This window comes from Spea bombifrons, chromosome 5 (assembly GCF_027358695.1).
Source record: "Spea bombifrons isolate aSpeBom1 chromosome 5, aSpeBom1.2.pri, whole genome shotgun sequence".
Classification (NCBI taxonomy): domain Eukaryota; kingdom Metazoa; phylum Chordata; class Amphibia; order Anura; family Pelobatidae; genus Spea; species Spea bombifrons.
In genome coordinates this window covers 19,537,218-19,557,398 of record NC_071091.1, presented here as the reverse complement: position 1 = coordinate 19,557,398, position 20,181 = coordinate 19,537,218, and the positions used below count along the sequence as shown (strand labels likewise).

Here is a 20,181-nt window from a genome sequence, read left to right as displayed (position 1 = left end):
TATGCATTAGATCAAATTAGCAAGAGGGGGGGACATTGTAATGTTAAATGTTTTCTTTAATGTTTTCTATGCCTTTGCCATTGGTAAGTCAACATCACAACTAAATACAGTAGAATCTTTGATAGAATACTCTAGAATGTTTAATCATTGTACAACACTTTGAAAGAGGCCATGTATCCTACACAGGTAATAATACTATAAGCCACTATACATCAAACAAATAGTGTTTAACATTTTTTCCAGGTCACAAAATATATAGTTGCCAATATTTTGGTTTGTTGCATGCAACATGTTTAAAACCCTACAGAGAACTTGGTTATATGTACGATGTAAAGTTGTGTAATGATACATAAGACCTAAAGTAGTTTTTACCTTTAAATATGTAAATACCATATCAAAATCTAGAGGGTTTTTTTTTACTGGAAAGGTCTTATGACATCTTAATTTTTAGGAAGCAATCTAGAAATAAAAACACATTTTCTGTGTATAAAATTAGTAATATTTCTTTACTTCGAAGTAACTGAAGCTGCTGGTTTGGCACTGTCTGGAACATATGGGAAAATATTAAAAATGCCCCCTTTATCAATAGTTTTATTATGATCTTATGGCAATTTCTTCTCTTACACTACTTAGAAAAAGGTTTTTTTTAGAATTCCTTTAATACACTATAAAATGTAATTGCCTGTCAACCCTTTTTTATAATTAGCTTTTTTAATAGAAGATCATGTGACATGATCATATGCATTCTTTCCTTCCAAACATATTTTCATAACCTATAAGACATTCTTTAGCAGACACTAAACATCCCAGATATAAGCACCTTTACAAAAGTAAAATGCTTTAAAGCAATGGCTTAATAAAAACATATTACTATCTTCTACTTCCTACGGGACAGTTAAAAAGACAAGAGTGTATTTGCAGCATTAGGGAATCACTCTGCTCTTTGAGAAGTACAGAAAGGAAATCTTCATATATACAATGCGGCGGCACAATAAGTCACACTGGAGCAATTCTGTATCATGGCATTAAACAGTTATCATAAAACACATGTTGTTGACCACTTCTGGAAGGGTTAGTATAGTACCAATATGGAGGGATGATCTTCTTTTATTTCTTTTGTTCGCTTGCTCGTCCGTCCGTCCAGAATCAATAGGACATTATTGTATCTCCTAAATATTGACATTTTTAGTGTAATTAAAAAAATGAATTAAAAATAACAAATTTGTTAAGCTAGCAGCAACCACATCCACCCAGCATCTGAAAGGTTGGTTGATGTCTATGCCATGATTTATTAATATATTGATCAATTTTAATTAAAAAGCAGGTACTTTTGATTGTTTGAGCTGTAGATATAAAACAGAAAAAAACATAATGTGATGGTAAATAAGTATCATTCCACCCAGTCAGCCCCACAGCCCTGAAAGTTTTCTTCTTTTATCTGTAAGGCTGGCAGATAGTGGGCTTTAAATGTTAGATAGAATGACTGATGCACGTGGGGAATCTGATAGAAGAAAGCAGAACTTAGTGTGACGTAGATGGAGCTAATTTCACCTTTCTTTCCCTGGAGATCACTACCGCCCTTACAAGTAATAATATGTCCGACCTAGGTCCATCAAGTCAAATCTGAAGTGTTCACTGAAAGAAATGAAAGCAGAAAATACAGCTGCTGCTAAAAATATTTGGTCAGCTTGGATATAATTCACAAGTGAAATGTAGACTAAGGACAAATAAATAAATTAATGGAAAAGTGAAGTTAAGGTTACTCTTTTATTGGTTGATTTACAATTAACTCGAATGGCAGTTCGGCTCACGTCTGTTGGAATTTATATAATAATATATTAAGGGAAAGCATGGCTTGTCAGCTCTAAATCAAGTGTTTGTTTTCAGACAGTGCCAACTGACCATTAAGGTTTTCACTGACTAAACACTTCTTTCACATCTAAATGTACCCATGGACTTATTCGACATTATAAATCAGATATTTTCTACAGAAAATCAAAATATACACTTTTAAGTATAAATATTACACCTATTTGCACAGTGTTTAATTGTGTTTGTCTCAAAGACAGTGATCTAATTGAAAAATTAAACCTGCAATGCTACTGTACAATCTACATGATTTAATTTCATATACAGCCCATATATATATATATATATATATATATATATATATATATATATATATATATATATATATATATATATATATATATACCGGTATATATATATACATACATACATACACACACACCTGGGGAATGGAAATTAAAAACACAATTATATGTTTTGTGTTTAAAAATATATTGAATGTTATTTACGCCTACCTTAAAACCAACATTTTATGTATTTGCATTGGGCACTGCCCTAGACCTGACCCAGGGGTGCATCTCCAAGTCACTGCTGAGCACCGAGATATGGCACAGCGCCACGTACTCCATACTATGGAGTACATACCAGCACAAATTAGACCTTCAGTACAAGCTACATATAAATGACATAACATATACATGTATGACAGCAATATTTAACACAGAATAGATCCTACCCTAATTATGGCCTTGCACATCAATCATTGTTCAAATATCAAGGCAATTTAAGCACAAACATCTACATTGCACTTCGTTGACAAATGCATACCTAGGAACATCCAGGCTCCAGCTAACCGGCGCCCTCCATTTTCGGGATGCCGGTAGATGGTCCTGCTGACGCCCGTGGGTGTTCTCCCTGACATTCACGAAGGGCCCCACATGCAGGAAAACTGGCTGTAGTTATAGGATAAGTGCATGGGACATACTGCAGATTTTAGACCCTCTCACATCACATCTTCCTCTATCAAAGGCAAACTCAGTGCATATCTTGTACCCTAATATCAAGAAGTAGGAAGTTGTAATATTCTTCCTGGACAATATCTGCATTGCTTTAACTGAATAATATTGACCCCCCCCCTCTATTTTTCACTGCAATAGACTTCAGTGTTTGAGGAAAAACTGTGATTTTAAACTAGGCCCCTCCACTTTTCTTGCACTTTTCTTGCACTTTTCATCACCCTTGCCTGTCTTGCAGGCTAACGTGCCATTAGCATAGATGTGGAACCACTGTTTATAATGCTGAAGCCGGGTGTGTGGTGTAAATGCATGATGAGTGCATATAGCCAGTAATGCGGTCTGTCCCTTCAGTCTTAAGTACAACAGTATGTAGGTATATCAACGTTTGCGTGAAAGAAAGATTGTTTAGGGTGACATTCTTGCTTTAAGTACATTTTATCTGAGGTATTTAGTTCTTGCCTTCTCTGAATTGTAAAGATTAACATTTTAAAAAAAACGACAAATTGTAACATAAATGGAAATGGGGAGAAGATGATGAGTTTTTGATACCCAGCCCCCAGACATAATGACGATCCCCAAACAAAGTATAGGGAAGCAAGAGTTTCAAAGGTGTCTCCTGCACCAAGGGTAAATCCGTTTCACAACAGAATAACCCCATATAAATATATAAAATATCCTAAATATATAAATATAAAACATTTTAGTGTTCTTTTTATTTACCATATGATATATTTTTTGATAGATTCCCAAACAGAGCACCTCCTCGTTTTCACTTCCAGCATTGACTGCTGGATGTTTTAATGTAGTGCTATGCCTTTTACAAACTCCTAAAGAAGCCATAGTTATCTGCTGTTTTTCCTTTTATTTATGAGCACCTAACCAGATTAGACTCACTGTTATAAGCAGAGTTGCTTTGTTCACTTCGTGTCTCACGCTACATGCTATGACTATAAAACATGTCATTATTTAGCTTTTAGGAAAATCATGCAGCTCCAACATGGCTGCCATGATGTCCTTTTCTAGCATGCAAGCAACAATACCAGAAACGACAAACAAGAACATTCAGTCCTTAATATTTCTCTCAAGTCAATGCACAGTTGTGTCCTCTGAAATGTAACAAGAGAAATGAATGTTTGCTCTGGGTGGTTTCAACTAATGGATCTGAATATTCCTTCTCCCAACTCCTTAGTAAACATGTTTTTCTTACTATAACTATGGAAATACCAGAACCATTTCAGCATACGGATAAACAGTTAACAACTATATCAATGCAATATCATTTTGTCTCCTACAGCTTCACAATAAATGTGCCTCTCATCTTAAACCCGAATGTGACTGTGGACCTCTGAAGGATCACATTTTACCTCCCACAGCTATCTGTCCTGTTGTTCTGGTACGTTTCTGTTTGTAATTGGATGGTATCTACACTGATTAACATTTTTTTGCAGCTAATTAAAACATGATACAATAATTCTCAACTGTCATGCTAGTTAGGATAAAACCGAGTCATTTTTAAATTATTTTTATGTAATATACAGCGTTTCCGTTCTAATGACAAGGAAATTTCATTGGGATTTGGCTATAATGGAGGCTGAGTCAGATTTTATTACTTATGTAGTACTTACCAGAAACTGTGTAGCAGGTCACTTTTGCTTTTTACATCTTTTAAAGATCCAACTTCCCAGAAAGATGAAGGTATTCTTATGGTCAGTTCTTGCTTTGGATGCATATTGCATATCTGCAATGCAGAGATCTTTCATCCAGAGGTTACTTTGAATAATGACACTGTCCGTGCAGCATTTTGTGTTTCATAATGTTACCCACTGCATTTCATATTAGCAGTGTAAATGCAAGATGCTTCTGTTTGAAATGATTTCTATATTAATAAATCAGCTTTTTTTCCACTGATTTGAGTCTTTTACTGTGACATTTTGTAGTATATTACAATGAATGTATGGTTGCATGTATGTATACTGTCTTTCCAGTGTAGGCAATCCAGAGCTCCCACTCTTCTGGGAAGCATCTATGTGGGGCAAAGCTAGCCCCATATAGCCATTAGTGGGTGGGGGTGGCCCCAAGGAAACAGGATTTAACCTGGTGCCTCCAGGTCAAACCTGGATAGTTCCCAGGTGTGTTTGCATGTATCTATCTATCTATCTATCTATCTATCTATCTATCTATCTATCTATCTATCTATCTATCATCTATCTATATATATCTCTTCAAGCTTCTTTTTTATGAGGGTCATGTGATATTAGATCAGCCATACATTTCTTTGGGTGGCTGGATTCCAGACTGGTCCAATGGCTGGCAGCTTACCAGGACATTTCTAGGATCATGTGTGTTGTGACAATATGATATCTATCCACCTATTTTATTTTTCCTTCAAAGGGCCTAGGCCTTAATACTTCTCAAACTCATAACAAGCCACATGTCTCGTGCATCCATCTGTTTCTTGGTCCCATACTGTTTCAACCTAGTGCAGTTTCAAGCCTAGTGTCCCTGACCTTCTAGCTGTGAGGCAGGAAATCTGTACCTCTTTTACACAGATCTCTTTTCCCTGCTACCTAGAGAGACATAGCCCGTAGGACCATTAGGTCGTTATATAGGCCACACAGTTGAGAGGGTAGTTGAGTATTCTAGGGATTCGCCACCACTTACAACAGCAGCCCCTGTGACCCCTGCATTGGCCAGCTGTAGGGCTTCTAGCACCTTGAGGAAATGAGCTTGCTTGGTAACATGAAAGAACTTTGATGGCACCTCCATCCCAAGTAACCCAAGTGCCTTCCAAGATGCCAGTTTCTCTTTTTTGATGAAAGTATAGCTTTATTTGCTTCTGCCCTTATTATTTTTCTCAGCATAGCGGTCTTGATATCAAAGAGGCTTTGAGTAGATCTCTTTCTATGACTCGGTTTCTATGTCTCCTTCCTATACTCCATCCCTATTACTTTCTGTGAACCTTTTTTACAATTCTGTTTTGAGGACATTATTTCTTTATCTCTTTTGCCTTCGTCCCCCTCCTTTACTTGGCTCAGCTCTCTTTTACCAACGGATGAAACATCTATTTTTCCAGACAGAAATACATAATGATATTTATTAAAAAAAACATGCCCATGCTTACTTTTGTTAAAGAAAAAGTATTTTTTTAATAAACAAGTGCATTTTGTATATATTAATCATAATGTTACATGGTCCTTTTAAGATCTGGCACTGATTACTTTATCAAATTTATGTATGTCTGTGGACAGTTCTCTAATCACTTCATAAAGCTCTGTTTTTACTTAATTCTGTTTCTATATTTATTTACAAACCCATTACAAAGGGCCCGCCGTTGGTACATTTATAAGAGCTGCAAATATTAATGTCAAAGAACATCTGTAGAGATGTAGTTGGCCACCACTATGTGTCAGTTCATTGTCTCATCACAGAAATGTGGCATATACCCTTACAACCATGAGTGAAGTCATTGGGTCACTGATTAAATAAATACTTACGTGACACACGGCTTTTAGAATATCTGGACTTCATTGTGCTTTATTGAAAAAGAAAAACATTGCTGGTGGAGGAAGTAATTTTGATTACTAATCTTATTAGTTTACTAGATTTTTTTCATAACCAACAACAGACATTATGTGACTCTGTTATGGAATAATTAACATGGCATTGTCAATCATTTAGTTTCTTAATATGTAATCTGGAAGAATACAGGTTCTCTGGAATAAATGTCTATTTTGTGCCTATTTTGGTTTATGGAAAATGTAAAAACATGCTTCCCACAAAACAGTTAACTTATATATATAACACAGTTAAATATTGAAGGCAACATTTGCTATATTGTAAAAGAAAGTGTTCAGGAGGAGAGAGTGGGGAACGTCTTAAAGTTTAACCCATTTTCATGGCGTTGTATGGTGCTGCGGCCCAACACCTACTGAAGCTCCAGTGTAGGTCCCAGGTATTTGGTAATCTTTAGTAAAGAAAAACTTTCAGTACCTCTTAGGTTTACTAAAGTTGGTATGTATTTTGATGGATTCAACCCTACACAAAAATGCCCCGTAAAGCATAATTAAATTGGAAAAACCTCTTGCATCTCGTTGTAATTATATCTAATGCAGATTACAATTTTAGGGGTTTGACTTTAATGATGCATAGTTGGGTGAATAAGATGAAATGTTTCAACTCATCACAACTCACCTATGGAATCATGGCTGGCTGCTCAACCTTGGTCTAGTAGATAGTGGTAATTTCTAGTTGTAATCTTTATATGAAACACCAGAGGGAGCCGAATCCTTGTATTTAAAATTTGATGTCTGAAATCCTCGAATCTTTCTCTATATCCAGTTATAATCTGCTATTGCTTTAAATATTTATTTTAATAAATTGAAATCTATGCCTTGAAATACAGACAGCTTCTTTTCTAAAGGGTGGTTATCGAATAATTATTTTGTCATTTGTGCTACAAGTACAAGTTGCAATTGCCAAATCATTGGTAGTTAATGCACTCTCCTTGTTTATTGCTAATGTAAGAAAAAAGTTTAAATGATTTGTATCAAATCACCATCTAACTAAGGCCCTGTAACTCTTTAACATATCTTACAAACGTACTTCCATTTCATTTCTATTCTATATTTCCATGCCGCAGTAAGTAATGTTAAGCCTTTGCTTGTTACATAGGGGGTGAAATTACAAGTAGATGTAGGAAGATGGACTCTAAGGACATGATACAATCGGGTACTTAATAACTAAGGCTTGTTACTTTGTTTGTTACACAGGGGTGGAATTACAAAAAAACTATATAGTATTTAAAGGGTTTTTTTCATTCAATATTTCTGGCAAATGGTGGCAAAACTAACATTATATAATCGATGTCCTACCTCGAAGTTATATCCCTTCTCCTCACCCCTACAAAAAGACCTCTTGAAACAACAGCAACACAGAAGAGAAAATAACATTACAATGGCTGCTTCAATCTTTGCATTTATTTATTTAATGAACTTTTTAAGCACATGCCCAAGGTGAAAATTTAATTCCTTTTTGCCAGTCAAAATAACCCCTAGATCAATTTAAAAAGCACAAAGCAGGACTCAAACACAATGAAAAAAAACAACATGAATACAAAAAAAAAATAAGCATTGTAAACATAATATTACTTTCATTTACAAGTTACAACACAATGTCAAATGTGCTAGAGCACAATTAAGTACGTTTAGAGTGGTTGTTTTGCATATTGAAATTATTGCTAAACAAGTATCAGATAAGAAATTTTTAACCCCCTTTATTCATATTCACATTAGTAAATCAAATTTGGACCCTTAAAAACTAAATAGAATGGAATTCAACAACATATTATAATAAAGTTAAACCCTAAATAGATCAGGTGTTTCTTATGCACGTTAAAACTAACGTCTAAGTGAATTTCATTAAGGTTTAAGCTTTCAAGACAATTTAGATGCCTTCTTCAGAATTCCTATGAAGTTACATTAATGTACAATGCTACTCAGCTTTAATGAATTAAGTTGTTGGGTATGGTGAAGTACAAGGCAATTTTGTTTTGGAGATCAGAAGGCAGAGACCAATTTAAATAAGTTGGTGATGCCTAGATGGTTTGTGGACATAAATTATTCTATGACTTCAATTATTTTATTATCTTCATGATTACTCAGCTGTAAACATTACAGTCTTTTAGCGCTTGACATATTTAATCCTTTTTGCAAATAAAAAGAAAATGTAAAGTGAATAAATTCATACATATTTAGAAAATGTTGGAAATGATGTAGAGCTTGTGTGCCCAAAGCCTGTAATAACGTGGCATACAACACATTTGTTCTAATTCCCTTTTTTAAATTTACTTAAACCCGTAGTATATAAAATATTACTGTAAACCAGCGATGAGTTTGGGACTTGCGTGACTAGCTGAAGACCCGTGTGCCATCAGATTGTATCATTGAATGTTTTAGTTATAACATAAATAATGAACTCAAGCAAACACAAATGTTCTCAGAAAGTCAGGTAATCCCCAAGTCCAACTGTCAAGAGCAACCGTGTTCAGCTGTCAAGGAAACACAAACCTAGGTAGGTTGTCTCTTTAATTAGCTTAATTGGGGAAGTAAATGTTAAGAAGAGCTTCCTAAAAACCCTGCTTGTTATTTGTTTGTCGACCATTAATTTAAAACACAGGCTTAAGGTATTTTTACCGCATATCTGGATATTAATTTGCCATTGCATGGAAAAGTTTGCTATATATGCTAATAATACTACAATGGGAATAATCACTACAAGGTGATAATAAAGTCCAGTGGATTTCCATTTAAGATGCCTCTAGGCACAAATAATAGTCAATTGGTCAATAGTCAAAAAAATGTTTGACCTTTATTTTAATTTTTTTAGATGATTGCTTTTGAGGGAAATGTATGTAGTTTATGAGGGAGCGTTATGGAAGGGAAGGTTTCGCCAGGAATTTATCTCATCTCCAGTCTTGAAAGTAAGGAAAATCCGTTTTACCCAGTATTTGCTAGCTGTTTAAAGGATGGTATCTCCTAAAAGGAAGTAACATGATTATCTAACAATGCATAGAAGTACCACAAATAGAAACATTCCACATGGATTGTCCTAAGAATCCAAATTCATTAGAACCTATATAAAAACACAACAAATACATAGTAATAACCTTCCCTATCCATTGTATATTGTCTTCCTGTGTATGTGAAGTTAGTATAACCTGACCTTCAGAGCTGTGACTAGGGTGGATGGCACCTGGGTTGTTGGTCACAGCCGTGCTGACGTCGCATCCACTTCTGGAAGAGGAAGATGGCGTAGGGGCATTGCTGCCAGGCAGCTTTGCTGACTCGAATGAAATATATAAACAATGTCATAATACTCTCTAAAGGCGGTATTTATTAAAACCATTCTGATGTTTTGTTTACAGTAGACATATTGAAATATTTACCCTATATCTCACATTATCAGCGCTACGGAACTTAATGGCGCTATATAAAACAATAAATAATAATAATTATGGTGCAGTTTTCTCCTAGTCAGGTTTTATAATGAACTGATCTAAAGAAGACTCTTCTGACCTATTGCTATTGACTTATATGTTGATGGAAACTGAGCTGTGGGAGCATTTTTCTCACTGGTGTTTTTTGCCCCATTCTAGTCGTGAGCTTAGTATAAAATGAAGCAAAATCTTGAAAGATTTTTTTTAGAATACATGGCAGGGATTGCATTCTGTTGTTCATTCTGTTTCACATTTAAGGATCTGACGGAACACATGAAGGTAGAGGCCATAGATGAACTATCAGATTTCTTAATAGATGTCAGCTAGAGTTTATTGCTGTCTCTTTTATTCCAGTAACATTTTAATTAATTCATACTGATTGAATAAATGTACATTTAGACTAGTTTCTTAATGAGGGCACGTTTAGTGGAAAAGGTTTTACATCACACTGATATCCTGTGGGTAATTATATCCTAATTATATGGTGAGAAAAAGAGTCTATAACTCAGGGAAGCTATTGTTCATTGGACCCAATTAAGAATTACATGAACATAATAAAAGTTCATGAACAGGTTGACTGTCAGTCAATTTAGAAATCCTTATAGGTGTTGAATCCTAGTACAAGACAAGCATGCTACACTTTACGAGCAGCAATACTTATTGTCAAGAGATTTGTTGAGAAACAAATGACGTCTAATCATGACTCTGCACTTGAATGTCGTTTGTCTGGTTATTTGCTAACTCATACTCTATCGTAATCAGTTATTTAAGAAAATATATAAACAAGTACACACAAGTAACCCTTTTTATTGTGGAAATTATAAAAAAAGAATATTTTCTATTTGCTTGAGCATTGTTTCTCAAACAAGACCTTATAGATCACCAGTAGTACACATTTAACACCTTTCCACCTCTTTGGAATTTTGGAGCATGCCTAGGCATTGGTTGCAGACTTGTGTTCAGTAAGTGTTCATAATTGAAGACATTTTTTAAAGACAAATGTATCTTGACCGTCACATGATTTTTTCTTTACAATTACTGTCCCCATTTTTTGAATCTGTGTTTTTTCACACAACATTTGTATTGTAAATATCCAAGCAGAGGTAGGAATAGCCTTAAAACATTTAGAGTCTCAAAAGGAGCATCTACAGCTCTGATTTTAGCACATTGAACTGCTTTCATTTTTTATGCAAAACACATTTTCCCTAATTAATTCCCTAGATTCATAGACCTCAAACACTTTGAAAAACAGAACCCTTTAGGGTCCGTTAAATCACAAAACCAATTAATATACATAAATATATAGGTAAATGGAATCTGATAGAAAATGATAAGAAAACATTTATATATTATACAAACACTTCAAGTTCGAAACACTTGTATATTGGGATAGGGATAAGTGAACATGATTTTTAGCTCAAGTCACCTGTAGCATTATTGTGCACTCATGTTACCCATAACATTAATTTAAGCACTGTTGTAATATTACTCTCCATAACCCTTTTTCAAACACTTTCTTAAAGGAGAGACAATCAACCGTGAAGAGGGAGAAGAACTGTTCTCAGCAAGGGAACAAATCGGGAGAAAGGACAAAAATGCAGAGAGCAAACTCAGTGACCGTTGATGGACAAGGTCTACAGGTTTGAAAAAAAAACTATTAAATAATAGCTTGCATACTTGTTGTTAAAATGTTCATCTAGGATAGTTTTCTTCCTTAAAAGCTTATATATATATATAAGGAATCTGAGGAACTCTGTATAGGAATGTGCCAAGAGAAAAGAAAACAAAAGAGGAAATAATCAGAGAAGCAGAATATAAGAAACCCTAGTGTGCTTCTTGTGTAAGAAAGAATGAGTATATCTGTAGTGGGTAAGAAACCCTTAAAAGTTAAAAAACAAATATTGAATAGTTTATCTTGATTAACATAAACAACATCAGAAAAATGTATTTTAAAGACTAACTTGGACAGAGTATGTATATATATATATATATATATATATATATATATATATATATATTACCTCTCATACAAAATGTGTAACCAAATTGGTTTGCCATTAAGTGAGTTGATTATTTCCTGTAACTCTGTAGTAAATGATAGAATAATAGCATGAGAATGTATTTTTCCCATTTATCAACATTAAATTGCACACTCTAATCCAAATGTGTAACTTAATTAAGTCATTAGCCATGTGGCTTATTCCACTAGGAATGTCTACCCTGTTGCAGCCTATTGCAAGAAGACATGCCTCCTCCTCTAAACCTTTTGTGATAAATTTGTACCGATCCCCACTAGTAAAAAGACTTTCTTTTGAGTATTCTCCATTAACTAATTAATTGTCTCCTGTCACTCACCACCATTCTCTTCAAATTGACAAAACAAAATATAAAAAAAACCCACAAATATTTCATACAACCTGCAATGTTGTTATAAGTGTGTTGTACAGGACATGTGCAATAGCATAAAAAGAGAGACAGTTAGGGTAGTAGAAGCTAGAGTTCTTCCTGATATTTCTGCTTGGTAGCCTTGTTCTAAAGCTCTCAAGACATGCTCTGCCTGCAAATTCAAAGGAGGCTGTCTGCCTGCTTATATAGCACATAGGCGTTGAAAGTTGTAATTTGTGATAGGTATTAGGCAACCTTTCTATTCTAAGTTCTTGATTTCTTATAAACAAGATATGGTGTGTATTGTTTGGAGGAGTGCACAAATGGGGTCTCTTTAAACTATTCCATGGTATATGTAGGAAGAATGTAATGTGTGTTATGTGGTTGTGTAACAGCAGACCAGGAAATAACATCTAATAAACCATGTCCATGTTCCATTTTAACATTGTGTGATATATCATGTATGCTATATATGTGTGATATATAATGTATGTATGCTCATTAATTATCACTGTGTGTTTAAAGGCTTTGTGACTTTGCGTATAACATTGCCTAAAGCAAAACTATACGGTGGTATGTTTCTCAAAGGCTCCTTAAGAAATATCAACACGCTCTAAGAATCCATTTTCTTCTGGATTCAGTAAATGACCATTTTCCCATATATAAAAGTGTTGGTGCTGACTGAATGATAAGGTCCACTTCAAGTAAAAGTCATTGATTAATTATTGGTTGGGAATGGTTAGCTTTGGTTTTCACTGACATTTGTTTTTTTCTGAACACTAGTAATAAACATTTCAAAATAAATTATAAAATTTCAAGGACAGGGATCCCTAATTAGCACAAACATTAAAGGCAAGACGCCAACTTTAACAAGTATGTTCTGCACCATTAAACAAGTTTTTGTCGCATATCACTGGCATATATAAATAAAACTCAACAGAACTGTACAAGAATTCCATGTACTACTTCTGATGCTCCCCTGTAAATACATGCTAAACCCGCTTTGTTTGTTAGAGTAGCAGTAGCTATTTTGTCATTGAAAATGATTCATTTCATCTCACTAACACTTGACATGCCTCTCACTTAAAGCTCTCATTGTGTTACATAATCTATGTTTTTTCCTCCACTTGCAGTGCTACTTTATCCTGTTTCGACTGTACTTCTTAAAAAACAGATAGTGTTAAAAGAGAACAATTACTTTAGCAATGTCATTAATCTAGGAAATGAACGTGTTAATTTCCTAATAACCCGTTACTTACACCTAATTGATCCTCACCCTTTAAATAGCTTATTCACAGGACTAGATGTGTTGTTACTGGCACCATGGTACTATACTAGTTTTGGCATCAAAAATTTGCAGATTGTTGAGTTAAGCAGCAAATATACCTCGAGTCAAAATGTGTTTGACTACAAACAGTTAATACTCTAGTAAAGGGAGATACTAACCTGAACATATGATAACCAACCCTGGCATAGGTGTACTTCTGCCGCACGTTCCACACTAAATCTACTGGCAGACTCCACTAGGGCGCTGGCTATGAACTGCTTTTACCGGGGCACTGGGCCCAGGAAGTGTCCTGCACGTGGACCCGAAGGCTCATGCACCTCAAGTAAGGCCATACCCAAGATCACCTGCTACTGCACTATACCAGGGCAAAAACTCCTAACTGAAACCACCAGTCTAATGACATAAATAGAGAGAGGCAAAGTTTGATCATATAATTTTGACAAGAAAGGGCAGTAACTGATCCCGCTCACAGATAATGTTCCCGCCATTTAGTAGACCCAGCCCATAATTCTGCTGAGCAGCCCCTTAAGCTTTTGACTCCTTTTGAACTTTGTTCCTATCCAGCCCCGGTCATTCTGCTCTTCCTGGGATTACACTCTTTCAAGGGCTTCTCCTGTCATATAGGGGATCATTTCATTTTTTGTAGGTCCTTTTTATGCCTCACTATAGCGACTAAGCTTGATTTGAGAAAAGTAGTTACATAATGGAAGACCACCTGTAATAGACAAACTATATAGATATAGGAAAATATACAGACAATTGCAAAATAAACTGAAAGACGGATAAGAGCTGAAATATGTTTAAACCAATTACGAAGACTGAAAAAAAGGATAAGTTATAGCAGTTTTTATATATAAAATAGCCAAAATATATGTGAGTGAAGGAGGTAAAACCTGAAGGTTGACATATTGAATGTTCTAAATATAAAACAGACATTATTATAAAACCTATGGTTCTGTCTACACTATTAAGCTGTAATTATAAGGCAATAAAATCGGATGGCTTGGCAATGTTTCTCTGGTCGTTATTTGGCAATAACATACAACCTTCATTGACTATAGAGGTTCAGGCAATAAATATCTCTTCTGCTCTTTAATATTCTGTTATAAGTTGAAACCAATAACAAATGTTGCGTGTGTGGAGGGGGTACTATATTGTGCAAAGGTTTTGGGCAGATGTGAAAAAATGCTGTAGAAATGCTTTCACAAATAGGCATGTTAATAGTTTATTTGGATCATTTAAGAAGAATCTAAAAATGTAAATCAAATCAATATTTAGTGTGACTACCATGTGCCTTCAAAACAGCATCAATTCTGCTAGGTACATTTGCTCGCAGTATTTTAAGGAACTTGGTAGGTAGGTTGTTCTGTGGGGACCAAACCATTACTTCCAGGACTCCTTCTTTACGCTGAAGATAGTTCTTAATGACTTTAGCCGTATGTTTGGGGTCGTTCTCATGATGCAGAATACATTTTTGCGGCCAATCAGATGTCACCTTTATTGTATTGCATGATGGATAATCATCTGCCTGTACTTCTCAGTATTCAGGAGACATTACTTCTGACCAAATTCTCAACTCCATTTCCAGAAATGGAACCCCAAACTTGCAAGGAACCTATACCATGCTTTACTGTTGCCTGTAAACACTCATTCTGGTACCGCTCTCCACCCTTTTGGTGAACAAACTGCTTTCTGCTACAGCCAAATATTTCAAATTTGACTCATCAGTCTGGAACACCTGCTGCCATTTCTCTGCACTCCAATCCCTGTGTTTTCATAATTAGTTGAGTCGTTGGCTTTGTTTCCATGTCAGAGGTATGGCTTTTTAGTCGCGCTTTTGACCAGACTTCTCTGGACAGTAGATGAGTGTACCAGGGTCCCACTTTTTTTCTGCCAATACTGAGCAGATGGCATTGCTGAACATCTTCTGGTTCCAAAGGGAAGCAAACACTAAGTTTCCTTGGCTGATCACTGGGTCTACTACTCAACATTACCATTTTCTTTGTGTTACTTCAAAAGAGCTTAGACAGAAAATTTGGAAACCCTTGCCTGCTTTGAAATGTCTGCCTGGGACAGACTTTTCTGATGCAGTATAACTAGCTTGTGTCTTGCTTCTGTGCTCAGTCTCGCCCTAGTGTATGACTTTTGACATTAAACTGTTTTCAGGAACCTCACCTTTTTATTGAGTTTGGCTTTTCCTCACCCAATTTTATTCGTCCTGCACATCTGTGTGTTAATGATTGTGTTTCTGTATGATTGTGTTTCTGATAGCTATGTATGGTATGTATTACATTAATGATCATTATTGCCCATTTGGTATAATAGTATACTCATCCACCTAACTATATGTTTACAAAATCCCTCTCTTTGTGCAGGTGTACCAAGAAGAATTGGTGCTGTTTTGAACACAAAGGGTGGTCACACCAAATATTGATTTGATTTATAATTCTCTTCTTTAAATTTACTTTGCAGTTTGTTAAAAATAAACTATTAGCATGTCTGTTTTGAGCGCATTATTACATTACAGCTTTTTTTCAACCTGCCTAAAACTTTTTTACAATATTGTATATACACCATCATTTGAGAGGTAGTTAATGTAGTGCATAGGTAATTACTAACAATAATACTAACAATAATACTTATATATTTATATTTATATAATATTAATATATTAATAATTTCAGCAATAGACCTCTAAATATGTAACACAAATCGGGCATTAAAGCAAAACACGTTAAATAGCCTATTTAAATGTCTTTTAAAGAGGTGACAGCATTGCGATTTAGGATTATTTTTTCCCTTACCCATAATTGATTTCTGTTTGCCAGAAATTTCCTTCAATGTTTTAATGAAAAGTACAAGATGGTTTCACAATTTAAGACCGATATAATTCATAACTAGTGAACCATGAAAATTAGTTATATTGTGAATTGAAATGGAATATCAGCAAGCATCCCTTCACACAAGTGCATACTGGAACTGGTTTACGTTATATATATTATATATATATTAGTATTCTGTTCAGGTGCTATGACCTTTTTGCTACTGGCTACCATAGTGTTAATTCTGGCTTCCTGTGTGTGTTCATAGTCTTGTATTTTCTAACATGGCTAGTTACAGTGTCATCATTTACAGCACATAAACATGGTGTCAGAAACATCTGAACCTGAGCTGCTTTCACACATTGTATTGTGGTACTTAAAAACAAACTGATTTAGTTAACCCTTAACATGCTAAAACATGCTATTACATCCTGAAAAATTATCCGAAATGGACACTAACATGACCTTGGTAATAATGGAAAAAGTTTTAAAAAAGTTTTAAAAAAATCCTGAAAAAAAGGGAAAAAATACAAAGTGTAAAAAACAATATTGGAAAAAATTATTTTCTGAAATCCTGTGCAAAAATGCAGAAAATATTTTTTTTTCAATTTTAGCCTTTTTTTTTAAGGTAAATATAGGCTTAAAAGAACTCTCGGTTATAAAAAGGTTAAATTTATAGTGTTTGAAGAAACTGACACTTTGATTGGGAATCCAGAATTTTAGCCAATTTAGCCAATTTTCATGGTCAAAGCTAAGAGGTAAAATGAAATGCCTTTTATAGCACAACTCTCATATTTCTCTGATCTAGTTACCAATAATGTAAATGAATTAATTAGTTTTCTTTAAAATGTAAAAATATTGTAATTCCAGGTGATTCATTTCACCTATGGAAAAAATCTGAATAGAAACCGGCCTCTCTGTCGTACTTAAAGCTGGATCCTATTCTACCATAATCGGAATAGCTCCTTTCTGTTACTATTAATCATACTTAAGCACATTCATCTTATTTCATTCTGGCTAACCAGAATAATGATCATGATTATTATTTCTAATTAGAGGAAGTAATAGATCATGTATAACCTTAGGATGAGTCTCATTAATTAACCCGAGTCCTTAGGGAGTTCAGCTACAAGTAGATAAGCACTTTATCTTTGTCATATTTAGCTTAGTTTATACTTCTCTCATATAGAAAATGTTACATTTATTGAAATTGAAATAAATAACTAAAATTGATTAAATATGAAAAAGTGGGAGCCATCAATACAGGCATAATATACATTTGCAAAGCACTATTAGCGTGAAAAATAACATCAATGACATGTAATTAGTTTCAAGGTAATTCCAGGTATTGAAATAGCATTTTTATATTTATCAGTTATTTCTATGGAAACTGAAATTACTCTTAAGTATTGCATTATACTATATACATAATCAACTACATTGCTTAAAATTATTTTCTTTTGAAAAAGATAACTTTTCAAAAAACCCACTTCATTAAAAAACTAGAAATACACTGCATATGAATATGCCGAATACAGGTCAAATGTAAAAAGAAATGCATATACAAGCATTATATTTACAAATTCAGTTACAAACGTCTACATTTATGTTATTATAAATACAGTATTCTCGCATGAAAAGAATTGTTGAGTATTATATTTATTTAAACTGATTATAATGAAGTTTGAAAACCCACAGTAGGTGATTATATTTACTGTTTTATCTCCCTAGTATTTGCCTCAGACAACAATTTGTTAATGCAATAAAGGTTAAAAAAAACCAATACTAATGTTATAGTAACTAAACAGAGCAAGAAATGAGTGCATACCCAGTGAATACCATTTTAAACCACACCTATAGGAATAAATATTGGGGATTTTGTCACACATATGGCCATATGTTGCTTGGCCTTCCACTACGTTAAAAAATCCCAATTTTGTCGAGTCTTCAAAAGACGCTCAAAAGAACCGCAAAAGATGAACAGACGTGCTGGTGTCCTGCTGTGTCCATTCTCTTGAAGGGAGTGTAAAAAAACAGGGGAATGGTAGTATGTAACTATGTCCTTACTGGCGAGAGTCCTTTGAGAGTCCTTCGGTCATTAAAGTATGCCTGTACAGAAATGGCATTTAAGGCATACACATTCAGATTCCCAGGTTGTTGCTGTTATATTAAATATTGAACACTGAATGACAATATTATCTAAGATGTATTTAATTTTAAATGTTCTATAATTGTAAAATTTCTTTGACATCAAGAAATGTCTCAGTTATTTGTATTAACATATATCAACATATTTGCCCCGATTGCAATCTTCCTTGTAGAGATTATATAGGAGTTTTTACATTATTTTACAGCTTCTGGCTACGTACTTGTTAAAGTATTTGTAACTGGCCATGTATTACCTGTTTCCAGTTTTACAGGGGCCAAATTTAACTTTCATCATTTTCTATGTGAGCCTTGGATTTTAATTGTCCCACATAAATACAACTATATCTATCCCGAATAAGGAGTCTAAACATACCATACTCTTTATAACAGCATTTCAGAGTACATGTGTCCTGTTTTAATTATTTTTTTTAACATATTTGATGTAAGGGTCATAATCTGTTTAATACTTCTCAAAAAGCCAAATAATAAATTAATTGTATTATAAATAATAGTATAATACTATTGTCCTCCCAGTCTTGATCATTGTATTATCTGGTGTAAACTGTACGCATAGTTCTTGTGATAATTGGAATTACATTTTTTATTATCAATTACTTGGACAAAAACAGAAAAAATGTGCAACTGTTTAGGTTAAAATTGACAATAGTTTAGGGAGATGTAGGCCGATACAGGGTACAATTCAGTTTTTTTAGTGACAGCTGGTAGTTCTGATGTTGCTTATTTGTATTACTGGTATTTGTATTTTTCAGATTACTCCAGTTCCAGGCACTCATCCACTGCTGGTTTTTGTAAACCCAAAGAGTGGAGGGAAACAAGGTGAACGGTATGTTTTTCGATATTAAATAATGTCAAATCTTATTGCATGTTCGCTATAGTTGGCTTAACCCGAAAGAAGTGTTGACAGGTTGTTATTTAAAAATAAAAAAAGTCGTTTTGGTTAACCTATCGTTTAATGATGTGGCTAATGATTTTGATATACAGCATTTTACAGTAGCTAGATTTTGGAAAAAAGTTTCTTCATATCCTGTCTGATCTCGGCGGATGCCTCAATACCTTGGTTAGTCTGTTGGGTGCGTTTCTTCAATACTTCATACTAATAGAGACAAAAATATGTAAAAAAAACATTCTAACACCTACAAATTCATACATGAAAAGTAACATGATACATGAAGTAAGGACATTTTTCATATACACATTTTCAAGTACCAACCATACAATTTAAATAAAAAGTAAGAGGAAATATGGGAATACACTGCATAAGGATACACAATTCACTTCCATATAAATGTTATATCCAAAACCCAACTAATCTCAGCTAGTGAGTAACAGGAGGAACGTAAAGGAGCAGTACAACTACATTTCAACCAACTGCTTTGTGAGAGCTCCTCATTAATACGAGCTGACTGTTTGGGGCATCATCCATTCCACAACTTGTCAATTCTTTAACAGAATTGGAATTTCAAGGATCTTTCTGTCATTTTAGAGTTCTTCTGCATCAAAAGATAAACTCTCACAGCGGAGAGTATTGACAGCTACACAAGTGGAAGCTTGTTGTTGCTTGATTTGGAATGTGAAGACTTTTTTATTTTCAAAAGAGGTTTACCTTTAAAAATAGCTACAAATTGGAAACAAAAAAAAGGTCAATGCATACCACCTAGTGTTACCTTCTAAAAAGTTGGTATCTAGTGAATGGGCCAC

At 34.4% G+C, this 20,181-nt stretch overlaps 1 protein-coding gene across 1 annotated transcript in view; it reads left to right on the top strand.

The window, feature by feature from the left end:
• Positions 1-20,181, top strand: part of DGKB (diacylglycerol kinase beta) — a 208,115-nt gene that overhangs the window by 70,760 nt on the left and 117,174 nt on the right. The window contains exons 13-15 of the mRNA XM_053466113.1: positions 4,120-4,218; positions 11,343-11,459; positions 19,233-19,306. Of these exons, the coding sequence (XP_053322088.1) occupies positions 4,120-4,218; positions 11,343-11,459; positions 19,233-19,306 (290 nt within the window). The remainder of the gene's footprint in view (positions 1-4,119; positions 4,219-11,342; positions 11,460-19,232; positions 19,307-20,181) is intronic.